General features: G+C 53.1%; 1 protein-coding gene across 1 annotated transcript in view; it reads right to left on the reverse strand.

Moving 5' to 3' along the window:
- The window catches only part of NPRL3 (NPR3 like, GATOR1 complex subunit), a gene marked incomplete at its 5' end in the record, with an annotated part of 20,051 nt that extends 5,609 nt beyond the window's left edge, over positions 1-14,442 (reverse strand). Inside the window, 5 exons of the mRNA XM_006107207.3 lie at positions 333-439; positions 3,167-3,323; positions 4,501-4,638; positions 12,346-12,427; positions 14,289-14,442. Coding sequence (XP_006107269.3) covers positions 333-439; positions 3,167-3,323; positions 4,501-4,638; positions 12,346-12,427; positions 14,289-14,442 — 638 coding nt within the window. The remainder of the gene's footprint in view (positions 1-332; positions 440-3,166; positions 3,324-4,500; positions 4,639-12,345; positions 12,428-14,288) is intronic.
- Between the last annotated feature and the right edge of the window lie 1,492 nt (positions 14,443-15,934).

Genomic DNA, 15,934 nt, shown 5'->3' on the forward strand with positions numbered 1-15,934 from the left:
GGGGTGGCAGAAGCCTTGGGCACTGGCCACCCCACAGCCCCTCTAAGCTCTGGAATAAAGGCCAAGGCTCCTGACCACCCAACAGGCACCCCATACAGAGCTCACTGGCTGTAGACATGGCAGGCGCAGGCCCTTCGTGAAGGCTGAGGTGCCAGAGGTGCACAGGCCCATGTGGTGCTGGTCCAGGCCAGAATCAGAACCTGGGCACAGCAGAGGCCAGGCATCTGGTCCGAGGGAAGTCCTGCCTAACCTGGAGAGACCCCCTGGAAGGGCCTGCCAGCCACACCCCCTTCCCATTCAAACCCTGGGCCCTGGCAGCCAGAGGTACTCACAGACACACGCTGGCGTTGGGAGAGAGCATGTAGACGTTGTTCTCACACAGCGGGTAGATGATGATGGCCTTGCCCCAGTACACCAGGTGGGCTGCAAGCTGGAAAACCTGCGGGCAGAGGGGCTGGCAGCACAGTGCCTGGGAGGCTGGCCCACTGGGCTTCTCTCTGACTCCCCAACCTCCCGCAGGGGGCTGGGCACAGCAGCACACACAGCGTTTTCTATGTTCAGAGCAACAGCCTTTTGACACGGGTCCCTGTGCGGTTCGGGACTGTCATTTCCTTTTAGGGCCCCGCACTGTCCTGGCTGGCCCTGAGGGAAGGTCCTACACGCACAGGGACATTTGGGACACCCAGGATCACGGGGTAAGCTCAGCTGAGCAAGGGGCTTGGCTGGACATCCTGGCAGAGGCAGGTCCCCCACCCCACCAGGACTCCAGCAAGGGGATGGGTTTCCCGTGACAATGGATGTGGGGTCACCAGACATGCCCTCCACCCCGTGCACTCATCCCCGTGTGTCAGCATCCTGGAGGACACCCCACCGCCTGCTCTCCTGGACTCCTGGACATCAGGATGGGCCACAGACAGACCGATGCCAGAAATCCCTCCAGCCTCACAGGGAGGCCCGGTCTGAGAACAGGGCACTGCCTCACTTGGTGGACAGACAGACACTGGGCACATCTGAGCTACATCAGCCTCGGTGAGCGCTGTCCCAGGCAGGCCTGCTGCCTCTACCATCACTGAGCGCCTCCACGGGTGAGTCACCCCTGCTGCATGCAATGCCTGCGATGCCAAGGACGCCTCTACCCAGCTCATTCGGCACATGGACCTCCAGTGGCACCACCAACTTGAACACAACAGACCTTTCCGTTCCATCACTGACCCTCTTCTCTCATTCCAAGCCCCACTGACACTTACTCTAAAGCAAGGACACACCCACTCTCCTCCACCTCCCGCGTCTCCCACAGTCAGAGCACCACTCCGGAGTCCGGAGTCCACCACCACTAGCACACGCCTGGAGTCAGGTGCTGGCAGGGCAGCCCCCTCCGACTCCCGGGAAGAATCTGCTCTTCGCCTCTGCTGGCCGCAGCGTTCCTTGGCATGTGGCCTCGTCACGGTCACGTCCCACCTCCTCTTCTGGAGTCAAATTTCCCTCTGCCTCCCGCTTACAAGGGCCCTTGTGATGACACTGGGCCCACCCAGATAATACGGGACCACTGCCCCACCTCCAGATCCTTAACCACACCTGCAGAGTCCCACACAGGTCCTGGGGGTTAGGAGGTGGAGGTCTATGGGCATTGTTTAGGCAGTCACAAGTAATGTACAGTGTGATCCAGATGTTGTTATTCAAAGATAATGCGTTAACCTATGAGAAAAACCCGGAGGAATCCACAGCAGTTATGTCTGGGCTATGGGATTGTGCGGACTTTCTCTTTTTTGGGTCTGTAAACTGTGTCCTATTTGAACTTTTGTAAGAAAGAACATATTAATTCTATCATGAGGGAAACAACCCCATTTACTTGGAGATGAGTGACATTCACACCCGACACGGACACGGGCTCTCCCCTGGGCCACCTGCTGTGGCAGCTGGACGCCCAGAGCTTGGTGAGGTCCACCACCAGGGCTGGGCCTCGGGGAGCTTCTGGACAACCACACCAGCCAGGAAACAGCAGTTCCTCCCCAGGCAAGGCCGGGGCAGGGAAGCAAAGGAGACATCATCAAAGCTTTGTCTTTGTCCAAAGAGACTGAGAGCAAGCGTGAGGCACGGCGTACAGACAGACTTCAGGTTGGGCAGCCTCAGTGGACAGAAGGCCAGCTTCTTTCGAAGCTTGAAATGGCAGCTGCAAAGACTCACAGATATCTGCCACTGGCCAGCACTGGTCAGAACGCAAGCTCTGCAGCACATAGAGAACAGTGAGCGCATTTAAGGTTCTGTGTTTCGTGTCTGCTGTGAAGGCAAGCAGGACGTGGTCCTCAATAGAGCCCCTATGAAACACCAGGCAGAACCCAATAAACATCCTCACAGGGGCCGACAGAGGCCACGGGGTACAGATGATGGAAGGCCTGTTCTGGATGACAGAATCCAAAATGACTGCTTTGGGGAAAAACAGCCCCAGTCCTTGTTGGACAAGCTCCCCTCAGGGGCTCCTCCTCAGCCTGAGAGAACTGCCGCCCAGTGGCCATCGCAGGAACTACACGTCCCTGGGACAGGCCCTGCTGCCCTCTGGTGGCCACACGGTGCTCACAGTCACCGGAACCAGAGGAGCCCCTGCCCTTGGCCTAAAATTTCTTCCTGTGCTTTTCCTTGGAAGCCCCGACCCCTGCCCAGGTTCCAACCAGATCCACCGCCAGGGCTGAGGGGCCTCCATCCAATCAGAAAGGGCATTCCACAAGCACATGGTTCAGCCCTGCAGGGAGTGGTCAAGGCCATGTGGGCAGGCCCATGTTGTGTCCTGCTCTCACTTCCTCTACTTTGAGGTTGCAGTACTGCTTTCTCATGTGGCCACATGCTGTGTACCTCTGCTCCAGCCCTACAAGCCACCCTGTCCTGGCACCTTCCCAGCACCACAGGGCCTCACTTCTCTCTGCTGCAGCCTCACCACCCTCAAAGGAAGAGGAAGTCAGCCCTGAATCCAGACCTGACTCAGATTTCAGAGCCTCCAGCCAACCCCGGAGCCACTGTCACTGGCTCTTATCTGGATGGAGGCAGCCTGCTTTCCTGACACCCCAGCCCCTCCCACCTTCAAACAAGGGCCCTCTGCTCTGCTGGACCCAGACCCTCCTCCCACCTATCCTTCCCTACCCAGGCAGTCTCCCCCAGGGCCCTAGGGCAATACCTGCAGCAAGGCCAGGTCTGCATCCTGGGCCAGCTGCTGCAGGTTCTTCACGGCAGACGTGGTCTTGATCACACGCACCAGGGCCGGGGAGCAGTCGAGTGGGAGCTCACCCAGCAGGGACTTCTCGTCACTGAGCAGCAGCAGGGCATGGTACGGGCTGTGGAGCAGAGTCAGGTCAGCAGGACATGTGAGACACAGGTCCCCTGCCCCAGGCGTGCACCTGGAACACAGAGGTGCAGCTGGGCCCCCAGGCACTGAACCTCAGAAAGGAGAGACCACAGGAGGAATTAGAGACAAGGGCAGTGGTAAGTCCAAGGGCCTTTAAACATCTGCAAGGATTACTGTCACTCACAGAAAGAAAGAAAAAACTGCAACAAAACTGAAGGTCTGCCCAGCAAGTGTGGCTCAGTTGATTGAGTATCGCCCCATGCACCAATCAGGTTTGATTCCCAATCAGGGCACAGGCCCCTGTTGCGGGCTCAATCCCCAGTAGGGGGCGTGCAGGAGGTGGTAGATAGATGTTTCTCTCTCCCTCTCCCTTCCTCTCTCTATGAAATCAATAAAAACATATTTTTTTAAAAAAAACAGGAAGGTCTGACAACCAGACTCCATCTCCCACTTCTGGGATTGCCCTGCAAACATTTGTGATTGAAAAAAATAAATGAATCTTTCCTAAAGAAAAGAGTCCCAAATATGGGAAAAGTAAAATCGCTGCTGCGACTATGAATAGAACTACATAAAAACATGCTTAGCAAGGAAACCAGGAGGAAAGATATTAACTTGGAGTACAGACTGGGGGAGGGAGAGAGAATGAGGCAGTGTTTTGCTTTCTTTCACCTTCACATTTTCTGCAATGTGCCCAGATTTCTTTTTTTAGTTAAAGAATATTTAAGGAAACTGAGGACTTGGTTGGGGGCTGGGACAGAAGGAGATTGGGCTCAGCTCTTTCCTTGCAGGAAATCTATTAAATTAAGAAACAGGAGATCCCACAAGTTCAAATTCAAATGTAAGAGGAACCGGTGAGCAACACCTTGACGACAATATCCCCCCAATGGTACGTCTGTTCCCCAGGATGCTCAGTACCCAGGACGCAGGTGAGGACCTCAGCACGGAGCCCCACCCACCCAGGCAGTGCCCAGACGGGAAAACCTGGAGCTGATCCTTTCTATACAAAACCAGACACAAAAACATGTGTTTTTACTTCTATAAACAGGAGAGCCTGATCTGCCAATTTCTGTGGCAGGAAGAAAAGAACTTTTGGAACAAAGTAATTGGTGAAACCTCAGGCAGCAGAGAAGGGGCCCCGAAGGGAGTGTGCATGGGCTGGCACTCACCGAATGGCCTTCAGGCTCCGCTCGATGGCTTCAGGGGGGATGAGGCTCGCAGCAGCGTAGTGGATCTTGTGGGGCAGGCAGAAGCTCACCTCCAGCCAGCTGTTGATGTGCAGCCGCACCACGCCGGACGTACACAAGCTGCAGACAGCAGGCTCCATTTCTGTCGGTGCCATCGCCCATGCACACAGCAACTGCTACCCAGACACACACATCACACAACACCCCGCCCGAGGGCACTTCTTCCCAGTACACTGCTCCTGTTGGTCGGAGGAAACTGCAAGTGGAGACCCCAGGGCAGGAAAGCATCTTTCCAGACTCAGCATGTTGAAGAGAGGAAAATGTTGTATTTCTGGCTAGCCCTGGACTCTCTAGTCCAATCAGAGTGCGAGGGCACAGGGAAGCCTGTTCTCTCTCAGAGGCTCAATGCAACTGATGCAGGGGTGTTTTCTCATGCCTCTTCCTGCACACCTGATGAGAGCCCCACCCCCATCAGGCAGGGCAAGGCCTGTCTCCCAAAAGGAGCCGTGGGCAGCACAGGAAGGGTGGGGGTGCCAAGTCCCATAGGACATCCTGTTGGGGAGGAGCACATAGCGCCCACCTCCCTGCAGATGCCAGCAGCGCCCCAGGTGCACCACAGCAACTGTCGAAACCAGCCTCACTGATGGCAATTTGGTTCTTTCAGGCCAATCCTAGCTCAGACCAAACACAGCAACGCTGTCCCTGCCTCCTCGCTTCTCTCACTGCCTGCCTCAGACCATTAGCAAACGTGTCTCAGCACCTGCAGGGCCCTACAAAGCCCAGTCCTTCTCAGCACTGGCCCCCTGTCCGCCCTCCCCCACAGGCCCCATGGCGTCCACCTCGGCAGTTCCAGCCAAGACCCCACAATGCCAGGAGCCTTGAGTGACGTGCCCATGTTCTCTGACCTTGTCTCCTACCCCAGGCAGGCCCAGCTACACCAGCCACCCTGCTGTTTTAGGGCCCTTGTACTTGTCCTCGACTATAAGTCTCTCTCGGTGCCAGGAGCTCCTTCCCTCCTTCAGGTTTCAACTCAAGTGCCACTTTCTCAGTGAGCCGCAGCCCCCCAGGCAATCTGACTGCTCACTGTTCACCTGCCTTGAGCACCTGACCACAGGACACGCCTACTTGTCTGCTGGTTAAGCTGTTTCCTCAACCAGAATGCAGTCCTGAGGTGGGGCCTTGCGTTTTGTTCACTGCTCACAGCATGGCTGACTCCGGGTGGGATACTCGGGGGCACTGAGAAGCACCTCATAAATGAAGGAAGGAGAGGGGCCTGAGAAATGCGCTTCCTGCTCTGGTGGACTCTCTCAGGCAGCCCTTACCCAGAGAACGGGCTCCTAGCGGCTGGGGGACCACATACCAAGGGGCTGTTTCCAGCAGGAGCTTCTGAAACTCCCCGGCAGGGAAGCCAGCCTGACCTCCACCCTCAGCCTGGCTGCTCAGCCCCTGCACTGAAAGCACTTGGTGTCTGACACCAAAGAGAAGCAACTGCTTGAGCCAAGTCCCCACGGCTGATCCTCGTGGTCCCGCAGCAGGTGATGAGAGGGGCCCGTGCCCACTGTGAAGGCCTGGCCTGCCCGGTCCCAGCTGGGCTAGGCGGTGCCCTTTCCATCACATTCCGACCCTGAAATGCTATTCCCAGATGGATGGACAGACCAAGATGCCCGCCTCCAGCCAAGTGTGGGGCAGGCCAGTGGCTGGGGGAGGTTTGGTGGGAGCTGCCACTTCACCCAGGTCCCAGACCTCTCTTGGGGGCATTCAGGTACACAATGCTGGGAAGCAGCTCGATGGCCCTCACTCCCCACACCCACAGGCTGTTCTTACAGTCTCTTCCCTGAAGCCTCAAGCAGCAGACCAACAATCCCAAGCTTCCCCCCCAGGTCTGCCGGAGGGCTGGCTGAATCTGTGGTCAGTAGTTTCAAATGCAAAAATAAGCCTGTATTCTCTCAAGCAGGGAATGGGGAGAGAACACAGTGGGAAGAATACAGAGCACATTTATCACCCTCAACTACCCCTAGGATTTCTGCCAACACCAACCATTTGCTCCCTGCAAACTGCCCCAGAGCTCCCAGACACTCTGCCTGCCCTGCCTCGGGGCATTGGGAACACCATGTCGCTCTCCCAGGATCTCAATGCCCCAAGCAGCACCCCTGGCTGCAGAGGCTGGGGGGCTGCAGGCTGTGGCTGAGTCTGGAAGACCAAGGTTTGGTCGCTGCTGGTGCCCCAGCCCCACAGCGTGAAACCTATGAACAGATCTGATGTGTGACGATTTGGGGAAGAGACGCAGGGTCTTTCCCCAAGGCCCCAGCGGAAGATCCCACTCTTGGCTTCTTCTAGAACTGAGTGCTACGCAGTACATCTGAGCAGACGAAGGCTCCCATCGTCGTGCCCTTCCTTGGCCCAAGGTCTTGCTGGCTGGGCATCAAACCCTGACACAGCCCAGCCTCTTAAGGAATCAAAGGTCACGCCATGACAGAGTTGCCCAGGGGGCCCAGGTGAGTTGCTCCACTTGACTCAGTGAGCAATATTTATGCTCTCAGCATCACATATAAAACAGAGCAGCGAGGAAAACCAGGGGCTGTAGGGACAGTGAAATGGCCAGGCTCCTCCTGCTTCAGGCTGGCAGATTGAAAATAAAGATCTTTCTAGTTTTGAGTTGTCCTCTTCAGCACATGGCTCAGAGTAGCGGTTCAAACACCACAGAATCAGATTTAGACAGATTCCTATCATTTTGAAAGTAGCTGGTTTTGATCCACCAGGTGCCCAGTGATGCCACGTGCAAACTGCCAACGACCTGACATGTGCTGAGGCTCCAAGCACTGGTTCAGGCTCCTGGGGTAAAACTCTCAGCCTTACATCTGGGGGGGCTCTGCCTCAGTGGCGTCAGGGAAGCAAACTGTATGGCACATAGGAAGCTGGAGCTGTAGGAAAGGGAACAGCAGAGGAGGGTGCAGGGTGTGCAGGGGACAGGTGTTTGGGGCTTGGAACAAACCTCATGGAGAGACAACAGCAAGTGCCTGGTTTGGGTGCGAGGGGGATGAATTAGGCCCATAGAGCAACTCCACATGTCAGCCATCTTAGGCCATACCGTCTGGTGTACAGTGGCATGAGGTCCTTTTTTGGGGGGTAGGGGAGGGGGCACACTCACATTGATTTCCTGGTTTCCATGAGGATGTTTCTACACTTTTCCAAGCATTTGATCACCTGCCAGCAACCTCCTCCCCCGGAGCACTTTGCACCGATGGTGGTACCTCTCTACAAACAGTGTGGGGACCCTGAATGCCACCCCAGCAGCATCTTATAAAGGGCCAGCTGCAGACCCTAGAATTCCTGGGAAACCCTGGAACTAGTCAGGAAGAGAGAGAATGGCCCTCAAGCTCCCAGAGAAGCCCTGTAAACCTCCCACATCCAGAGGTGAGCTGGAAGTGCACTGAAATCTGTCAAGAGGAGGAAGAAAAAGGTTTGTGCCTATTTGTAAAGCAGTTTTGTTTTGTTTGTAAAATACAGTTTTAAGACGTGACTAGCAGAGTAGGGCTTTGGGCCCTAAAAGTCCCTACTAAGCTTGTACTTCTCTTTGTAGGGCAGCTAGCAGTTTGACCTGGAATTACTGTAGGAAAACACTGCCCACATGAGGCTTATCCAGCCCCTCACACAGCCCTGGGCCAGAGGGAGAGCCAAGCCCTGTCTGCGACAAGAGATACATGCGTGCTCCTGCCAGAGCCCAGCCCTGAAGCGATGACTGTGCAGGAGGCCACACACCAGCCCAAAATATGCTTATCTGTCACCCCCCAGACAGAAATGTGTACAAGCTTAGTCCATTACCCTCAGAGCTCAGCATCTGAGAAAGACTTTCAGTTCCTAACCTCTGGCTAACAACTGACTCATCCTTTGGTCACCCTTCTTCCTGCCCCAGGCCAGAGACCTTCAAGCTAGCCCTGACCTTCTGGTCCCTTTGTCTCACGCAGCCGGCTTCCCCTTGCATGCAGTGGGACCCTGCACCTGATCCAAGAGGTCGGGTGGGCTCCGAAAGGCCCACCTTGAAATTGAAAACAAAAGTTTCTATGCAGGTCCACTTCATGGAAATAGGAACTAGAACTCCCAGGATGTTCGTGGAGGTGTCTGTGGGCCCATATCTGCTCTGTACAGGCAGCAGTGTGAGGCAGTGAGGAGCGGGCAGAGTCCCCAGCCTCACAGACCCCACCACAGGCCCAGTTAACGATGGAGGACCAGTCAGGCAAACACTTCAAGTCCATGGAATCCACAGAGACGTGACTCCTATTACTGGTCCTTTCAACTACTAGTGGGTGAGCTGTGCTTCTCCACACGCCAAGCACAGGGCTCGTCAGGAAAAGTGAAGGGATGTCCCTGATCTCGTGGGAGACACAACCTGACGGTCACACAAAATGAATGGGATGCTATCACTGAGGTCCCCAAGTTCCACAGGAAGACACAGGCGCTAGGACAGTCGGGGCCTCTGGAGGGATTCACACTGCCAGCCTACATTCACAGACACTCAGGTCCTTGGGCAAGGGGCCACCAGGCCGCTCAGCCACACCATACCCCCGGATTTTATTATTATTTTAAAATATATTTTTGTTGATTTCAGAGAGGGAAGGAGAGGGAGAGAGAAACAGAAACATCAATGATGAGAGAGAATCACTGATGGGCTGCCTTCTGCACGCCTCTACTGGGGATCGAGCCTGCAAACCATGTGACCTGACCAGGAATCAAACCGTGACCTCGTGGTTCATGGGTCGATGCTCAGCCACTGAGCCACTCTGACTGGGTCCCTGAATTTTAATTAAAACACCAAACTCAGAGCAATTCCTTTGAAAAGTCCCATCCCAATCTCCAACACTGCTAAGTCTCACAGCTTCCTGTCTCTCATTTCTGCTCTGAGAAACCCTTCCCCAGGGATCTGTCAGGAAGTCGCTATCTGTGTTGTTATGCTGCCTCATCAGTAATAGAAACTCAGCCTCCCTTTCTTAGCTCCAAGGTGCAGTCCATTCTGCAGGAGTGAGGGCAGGCCAGGCCAGACCCTCAGGGCCAACATGGACCTGGAAGGCCACAGGCCACAGGCCAGGGAGGCTCCTGGGGGCCATTGCTGTTGCCAGGTTGGGACAGGTACAAGGGTGGACACAACTGCCCCTGGCTCTCCTGGGGATGGGGCCAGAACCAGGACAGGTCAAAGTGAAGTCTAGGACCAGGGTGGGCTGCGGGGTTCGCCTGGAGGAAATTCAATCCTGGGCACTAACAACAGATGCCTGGGTTAAAGGAGGGAAGCTAAGTGCTGGACAGTGGATTCTGGAAGCTGTTTTTGCCAAAAACCAATTCCTGTCCTCTTTCAAACTGATGTCCACTAGGGGGCACTGGCTGCCTCAGGCTCTGAGCTGCAGCAGGCCCTGACACACAATCCAGGATCTCATCCCTCCAGCTTTCCAGTGCAGTTCAAATATAAGAAATCACAGTCCCTTCTTTCTTCAGGAATATAAAGTCTTCTCCTGTTTGCTTATCATTTTAATTCCAGGTTAGCCTGAATTTTGCTGTAGTCGAACCCTAGCTGAGATCACTTCTTGGCCTTTTGGCTAATATCAAGCATAATCCGAGTTGAGGCATGCAAATTCCCACTCAGAGTAAGGCAACAGCAGTTTCCAAGGAAGGGACTTTTTAAACTGTTTTTTAAAATTTTAATTTAGAGAGAGAGAGGAAGGGAGAGGGAAAGGGAGAAACATCAATGAGAGAGAAACACCAATCGGTTGCATGGGACAACACTCAACCAACTGAGCCACACTGGCAGGGCCTAGAAAGGGATTTTGATACCAGTCAATCCAAGACCAGAGGACGACAATTCGTTTACCGCAGGGAACACTCCAATGTGATCATGTGGAATACAAAGACAGGGTCGGACTGCAAGACCAAAAATCCCATTCTGGGTCAAGTTCTCCGAAGTAGGCGGGATCAGAAACCAAAACCCTCACTCAGCAAGGGCAGTTCAGGCTGCCCTGATGTTCTCTAGCAGCCAGAAGCCACACCCAGGGGTCACCAAAACAAAGACAAGGGAAGCACAAGATGCCCTCGCAAAGGGCAATCCCCCTCCTTGAAAAGGCACGTACACCTCCCAACAGAACAACAAGCAGGGGGTCTGAGCAGAGAGCTGCCAGAAAAGAAGACAGGAATGGTGTAAACACGTGAAGACGTGCATAAGCTGCATTGAGACACTATGCTCTGCCCTTACATTGGTTAAAACCAAGACGCTCACCAAGACGCTGTTGACAGGTATCTCACGTGCTTCTGGTGGGAGTGTAGATCGAGGCACACACTCCACAGAGGGAAATGCATTTTACCTCTGCGCCGTAGCAACCCCACTTTCAGGAATGTATGTTACGGATGTGTGGGTACAGATGCACAATCACACATACATGTGGTTGGGCAGCATGTCTTACAGCAGCAAAACGTGAAGCCAAATAAATGCCCAAGGGAGGGGGCTGGCTAACTATGCAGCAAAAAAACACACAAAAGTTCTTATTCATCAGCACAGGCAGAAGCCTAAGGTATACTGTTATCTGAGAAGGCAACAGGCTAACCGGATGCCCAGTGTGCTGCCAGTATGTAAAGGGAGACCGTGGATCACTATTTGCCTGTATGCACCTTACGGTAAACCCATCTGTGAGGAAGGCTGTCGCTGAAATGCATCCTGCCGCCAGGATGAGAAGCTGGTCGGAGTGCAGCAGAAGACAAAACCAAAGCTCTAAATTTCAGTCTTGATGAATATGTGACCTTTCAAAAAATCAAGTTTAAAAAAATTACCAAAATGTTCGTAGTGATTATCACTGTGTATAAAATTATAGATGACTTTCATTTTGTTTATACTTTTCTGTATTTCCTAAATGTCTTTAGTGTTAGTAAAATCAGAATAAATTAACATAAAAAAGGGAAAGGATCCTGGACAAACCGCTGTCTCTGGGCTTCGATGACACGTGGTGTCGCGGCCACAGTTCTTACATCAGGACCACCTCCAGTGGGAAGAGTCCAGTGGAATGGAGTGCAGCCTGGGAAGGCCAGGTGGGAGCGCTGAGCTGCCGCACTCGCCAAGGAGAATGTGGAAATGTAAGGGAGTAAGGGAGGAAGAGAAGGCAGAAAGAGGCACTGAAGAAGCCTGCACCCACATGCTGCTGCCTGGTGCTGGGTGGTACCCTCTGAATCAACCGGCCAGTGCCGGACAGGGAAGGCAAAACTGCCAGGTGGGCTGTCCCTCGGGCACTCGGCCCACCAAACCTCCATCCCCCACTGCAGACCCAGCGCCAGAGCCACAGGACACCCTTTAAAAAGAAAATAAGTTCTTTGCTTATCCACGTTTAAGAGAGTAGGTGCTGAGCCACAAATATAATCCGAACAACTGTGAGGTTTCCGCTGTGTCTCCAACACCTGCTGCACTCATACACTGAGTGTCCCAGGCCTCCAGTTTCCCAGGGCAGGGCCAGCCCCTCTCCATCCTCTGAGCCTGTTTCCTCATGGGTGAAAGGTGACAGCGACACGCACCTAATGAAGGTGGACCCAGAACTTGGCGCTGTGCCAGGCTCAGTAAAATCACCTTGCATTTGAGGACTCAAATGCACTTTCAGGTTCTCATGCGTAACTTCAGGCTCACTTTTGGTTAAGTATGGAGGTGACTGTTCCAAAGGGGTTGGCACTTCCTGCCCTCTCACGCCCATTTCAGTGGCACAACAGGAGAACAGCACCCAGCAGAGGGAGTCCCATTATCAGACACCGCTCAGGCAGTAAGGCCCACGAGAAGGAAGTGCACGGTGTGCTGCTCGCCTGTCCTACCTGTCGTAAGCTTCCTTGAGGTCCCTGGCCAGCTTGCACTTGGGCAGGATGTGATGGAACGGAGACTGCGGACCATCATTTGCTGCAAGAATTGAGACACAGAAGGACTTAGAATCTCCAAAGCAAGGAAACTCCACATAGGCTAGAATAGAAAATATCTTTAAAAACAAGTTAAAATACCTTTAAAAACAACTTAAAAAGAATTTCAGTAACTTTAAACCAATCATCAGGATATTCACAACTGCCTCTTCCTTTTTTAATATATTTTTATTGATTTCAGAGAGGGGGAGAGAGATAGAAACATTAATGATGAGAGAGAATCATTGGTCAGCTGGCTCCTGTACACTCCACACTGGGGATCAAACCCGCAACCTGAGCACGTCTGACGGAGAATCGAACCACAACCTGGTGCATAGGTCAATGCTCGACCACTGAGCCATGCCAGCCAGGCTGTTTCTTCTTTTTTTAATAGTTTATTGATTTTTTTTAGAGAAAGAGGAAGGGAGAGGGAGAGAGAGGGAGAAACATCAATGTGAGAGCACAACATGGATTGGCTTCCTCCTGTACGTCCCCTACCAGGGATAGAGCCTGTAACCGGGCATGTGCCCTGACTAGGAATCGAACTGGCAACCTCTCAGTGCACAGGGCGACGCCCAAACAACTGAGCCACATCGGCCAGGGCTCACAACTGCTTCTCATAACATTTTGGCATCCAGCTGAATTAAAATTATACTCAGGCTGATTTGTTCAACTGTCTTTATATGAAATATTTGTATTTAAACTTCAGCACTGGCCCCACCTGACACTTTTCCCTGACGCTCCTGAAGACTACCTCGGACCACCAGCGCCATCTTCTGCCTCAGTGACCATGTAGTTCCAGGCCTCATCCCACTTTTTCCCCCACATTTATGCTAATATAATTTCTTTTTCTGACTGAAAGTCTTTTTCATTAATCCTGTCTCATAAATATCTAACAAAACTATCTGTACTAAATTGAACTTTTAAAATTCCTGTGACAAAGTCACAGACTCTAAAGAAAATGTTTTAAGAAATAAAACTTCATTGTCAAACATAAAAAGTAAATTTTTACTGAAAATGCACCTGCCTGGGATAGTTCGTGCATGGTGACTGCTGCTTTTACTTGCTGCTAAAATCAGATGGGCTCACCTTCAACTGTGTTCTTGGTTTTTGCTTTTGTTACAAAGGTGCTGACCTGAGAGGATGGAGGTAGGTCTGTTACAGGTAGGTGTCTCTCCACACTTTCAAATGTTGACGGTATGTCAAACACCACATGGCAATGTATCTATTTTTAATAGCCCCGCCGGTGTGGCTCAGTGGTTGAGAGTTGATCTATGAACCAGGAGGTCACGGTTCAATTCCCAGTCAAGGCACATGCCCAGGTTGCAGGCTCAATTCCCAGTGTGGGGTGTACAGGAACATTGATATTTCTTTCTCTCTCTCCCTCTCCCTTTCTGAAATCAATAAAAATATATTTTTTAAATTATTTTTAATAACTTTCCAGTTGATAACTCCATTAGGTCCTCCTTCAATTCAGTTGAAAGCAAAGAACTGAAAAGCACCCACCCTGCCAGCTGCTAGCTCACTACTCCCGCTGGCCCCTCCACAGGTCCCCCAGCCTGGGACGCAGGGCCAGCAGCACCAGGGCCAGCAGGCAGTGAAGACCTGCGTGAAGAGCCACCATGAGCATTTGTGGGGAGGAAAATGCTTCAGGCTAAGGAATCAGTGTCAGCACATCAGGCCGGGAAAGGGGTCTAAGCTGTGCCCCGGAGAGTCTCCCTCTGCACTGGGGCCTGCTCAGTCCAGGCGGAGGAGGATGGAACTCAGCACCTCGGCTTCCATGTCTTCAAAACCAGAGCCGTGTCCTGCCTGGAAACACTGCCTGCTCTGTGCTGTTGGGTAGGAGAGACGCCTGCTGCACTCACCATCGGCCACAGCAGACACCTCGTCCTGCAGCGCGAGGATCAGCTTGGCCTCCCGAGTGAGGTACTGGCAGCGGCGCTCCTCGTGCTGCAGCACGGTGGCGATTCGTCGGGAAAGGTTGTGCAGGCAGTTGATCACCGAGGGATCCGCGTTGGCCTGTGGGAGAAGCCAAGCCTGACTCAAATGCAGCTTATGTACTCAGATAATACACATACAAAGCAAACACTGAAACCATGAAAGAATCCTCTACTCCTTTCCCCAGGCTCCTCTCCAGGTGCCACTATCACCAATTTCCTGTGTCCCCTCTAGGAGCTGTCCATAAACGCCAGTCCGCTCAGCATCCTATCTTGGGGATAGCTGCCTGGATGGCCGCACAGAGATGGCTCCGTGGAGTCACCCAGTGTGGGGGGTAGGGAACCAGGCATTTCTAACAAGTAGAGCAGTGGTTCTCAACCTTCTGGCCCTTTAAATACAGTTCCTCATGTTGTGACCCAACCATAAAATTATTTTCATTGTTACTTCATAACTGTAATGTTGCTACTGTTATGAATCGTAATGTAAATATCTGATATGCAGGATAGTCTTAGGTGACCCCTGTGAAAGGGTCGTTCGACCGCCAAAGGGGTCGCGACCCACAGGTTGAGAACCGCTGAAGTAGAGGAAGGCTCCCACACTGCAGGGCACCAGGGCTATCCAGGAAGGTAGGGCATCCACTCTGGGCCTGGCAGAGGCAGCCAGTGGGATAATGGAAGGTACAGATCTGTCCAACCACCTGCTGTGTGACCCTGGGTCACGGGGCTCCCATCTAAGAAAGGACAACAGTGGCACCCCCATCACCAATTAGTCAGAAATGTCAGGTGCTCAAAACAGACTACTCACAGCAAAATCCCTGGCAGTGTTTGCAGTCACCAGCGCACTGCTGACTGTTGGTGGACCAACTGGCTATGGTAGAATTTAGTCACACAGCCCCTCTTATAGGGACACAAAGTATAATAAACAGAAGCACCAGGCTAACTGTTCACTGAACATTTTCTATCCTCAAGGTTAAGTGGCTCTTTCTAGCAGACATGACCTTGGCTAACAGGAGAAGCCAGCTGGCTCCAGCCACTCCCATCCCCTGTGTCAACTCTAGAAACTATCAGGGGCTGCAGTCGGGCCAGGCCAAGGGTGGAGCAGGTGGCTGTGGGGTCTGTGAAGATGCTCCTTGGAGCAGATAACTGGCCAGCCATGACTCAGTGCTTCAGGAGGCCCACAGGGCAGCTGAGTCATCCTATGGGGCGGAGGTGAGAAAAGGAAGAGGGAGAATGGTGCTGCTGATTAGAACCCCTGGTGCTGCCTCCCTCTCGTTTATCTGCTAGAAAGCGCCCTGCCCACAGTAAACACCTTCATCCCTGGAGCTGGGAGAGATTTTCTAAACTAGTAGATGTCATGTTCACAAACAGAACTCACACCTGGCAGCATATCTGCGCTGGGGAGAGAACCAAAGGTTGTTCCCATGCTATGCCCACCACTGGCAGCAGCCCTGTCCCTTCGTGTCAAGGGCATCCCCTCAACAGTGTCCCCTGCAAGATTATGAAACTGCAGGGTCTGGGTTTAGAGCAGCGGTTCTCAACCTGTGGGTCGAGACCCCTCTGGAGGTCGAACGACC

The sequence above is a fragment of the Myotis lucifugus genome, unplaced genomic scaffold (genome assembly GCF_000147115.1).
Source record: "Myotis lucifugus unplaced genomic scaffold, Myoluc2.0 scaffold_1065, whole genome shotgun sequence".
Taxonomy (NCBI): Eukaryota; Metazoa; Chordata; class Mammalia; order Chiroptera; family Vespertilionidae; genus Myotis; species Myotis lucifugus.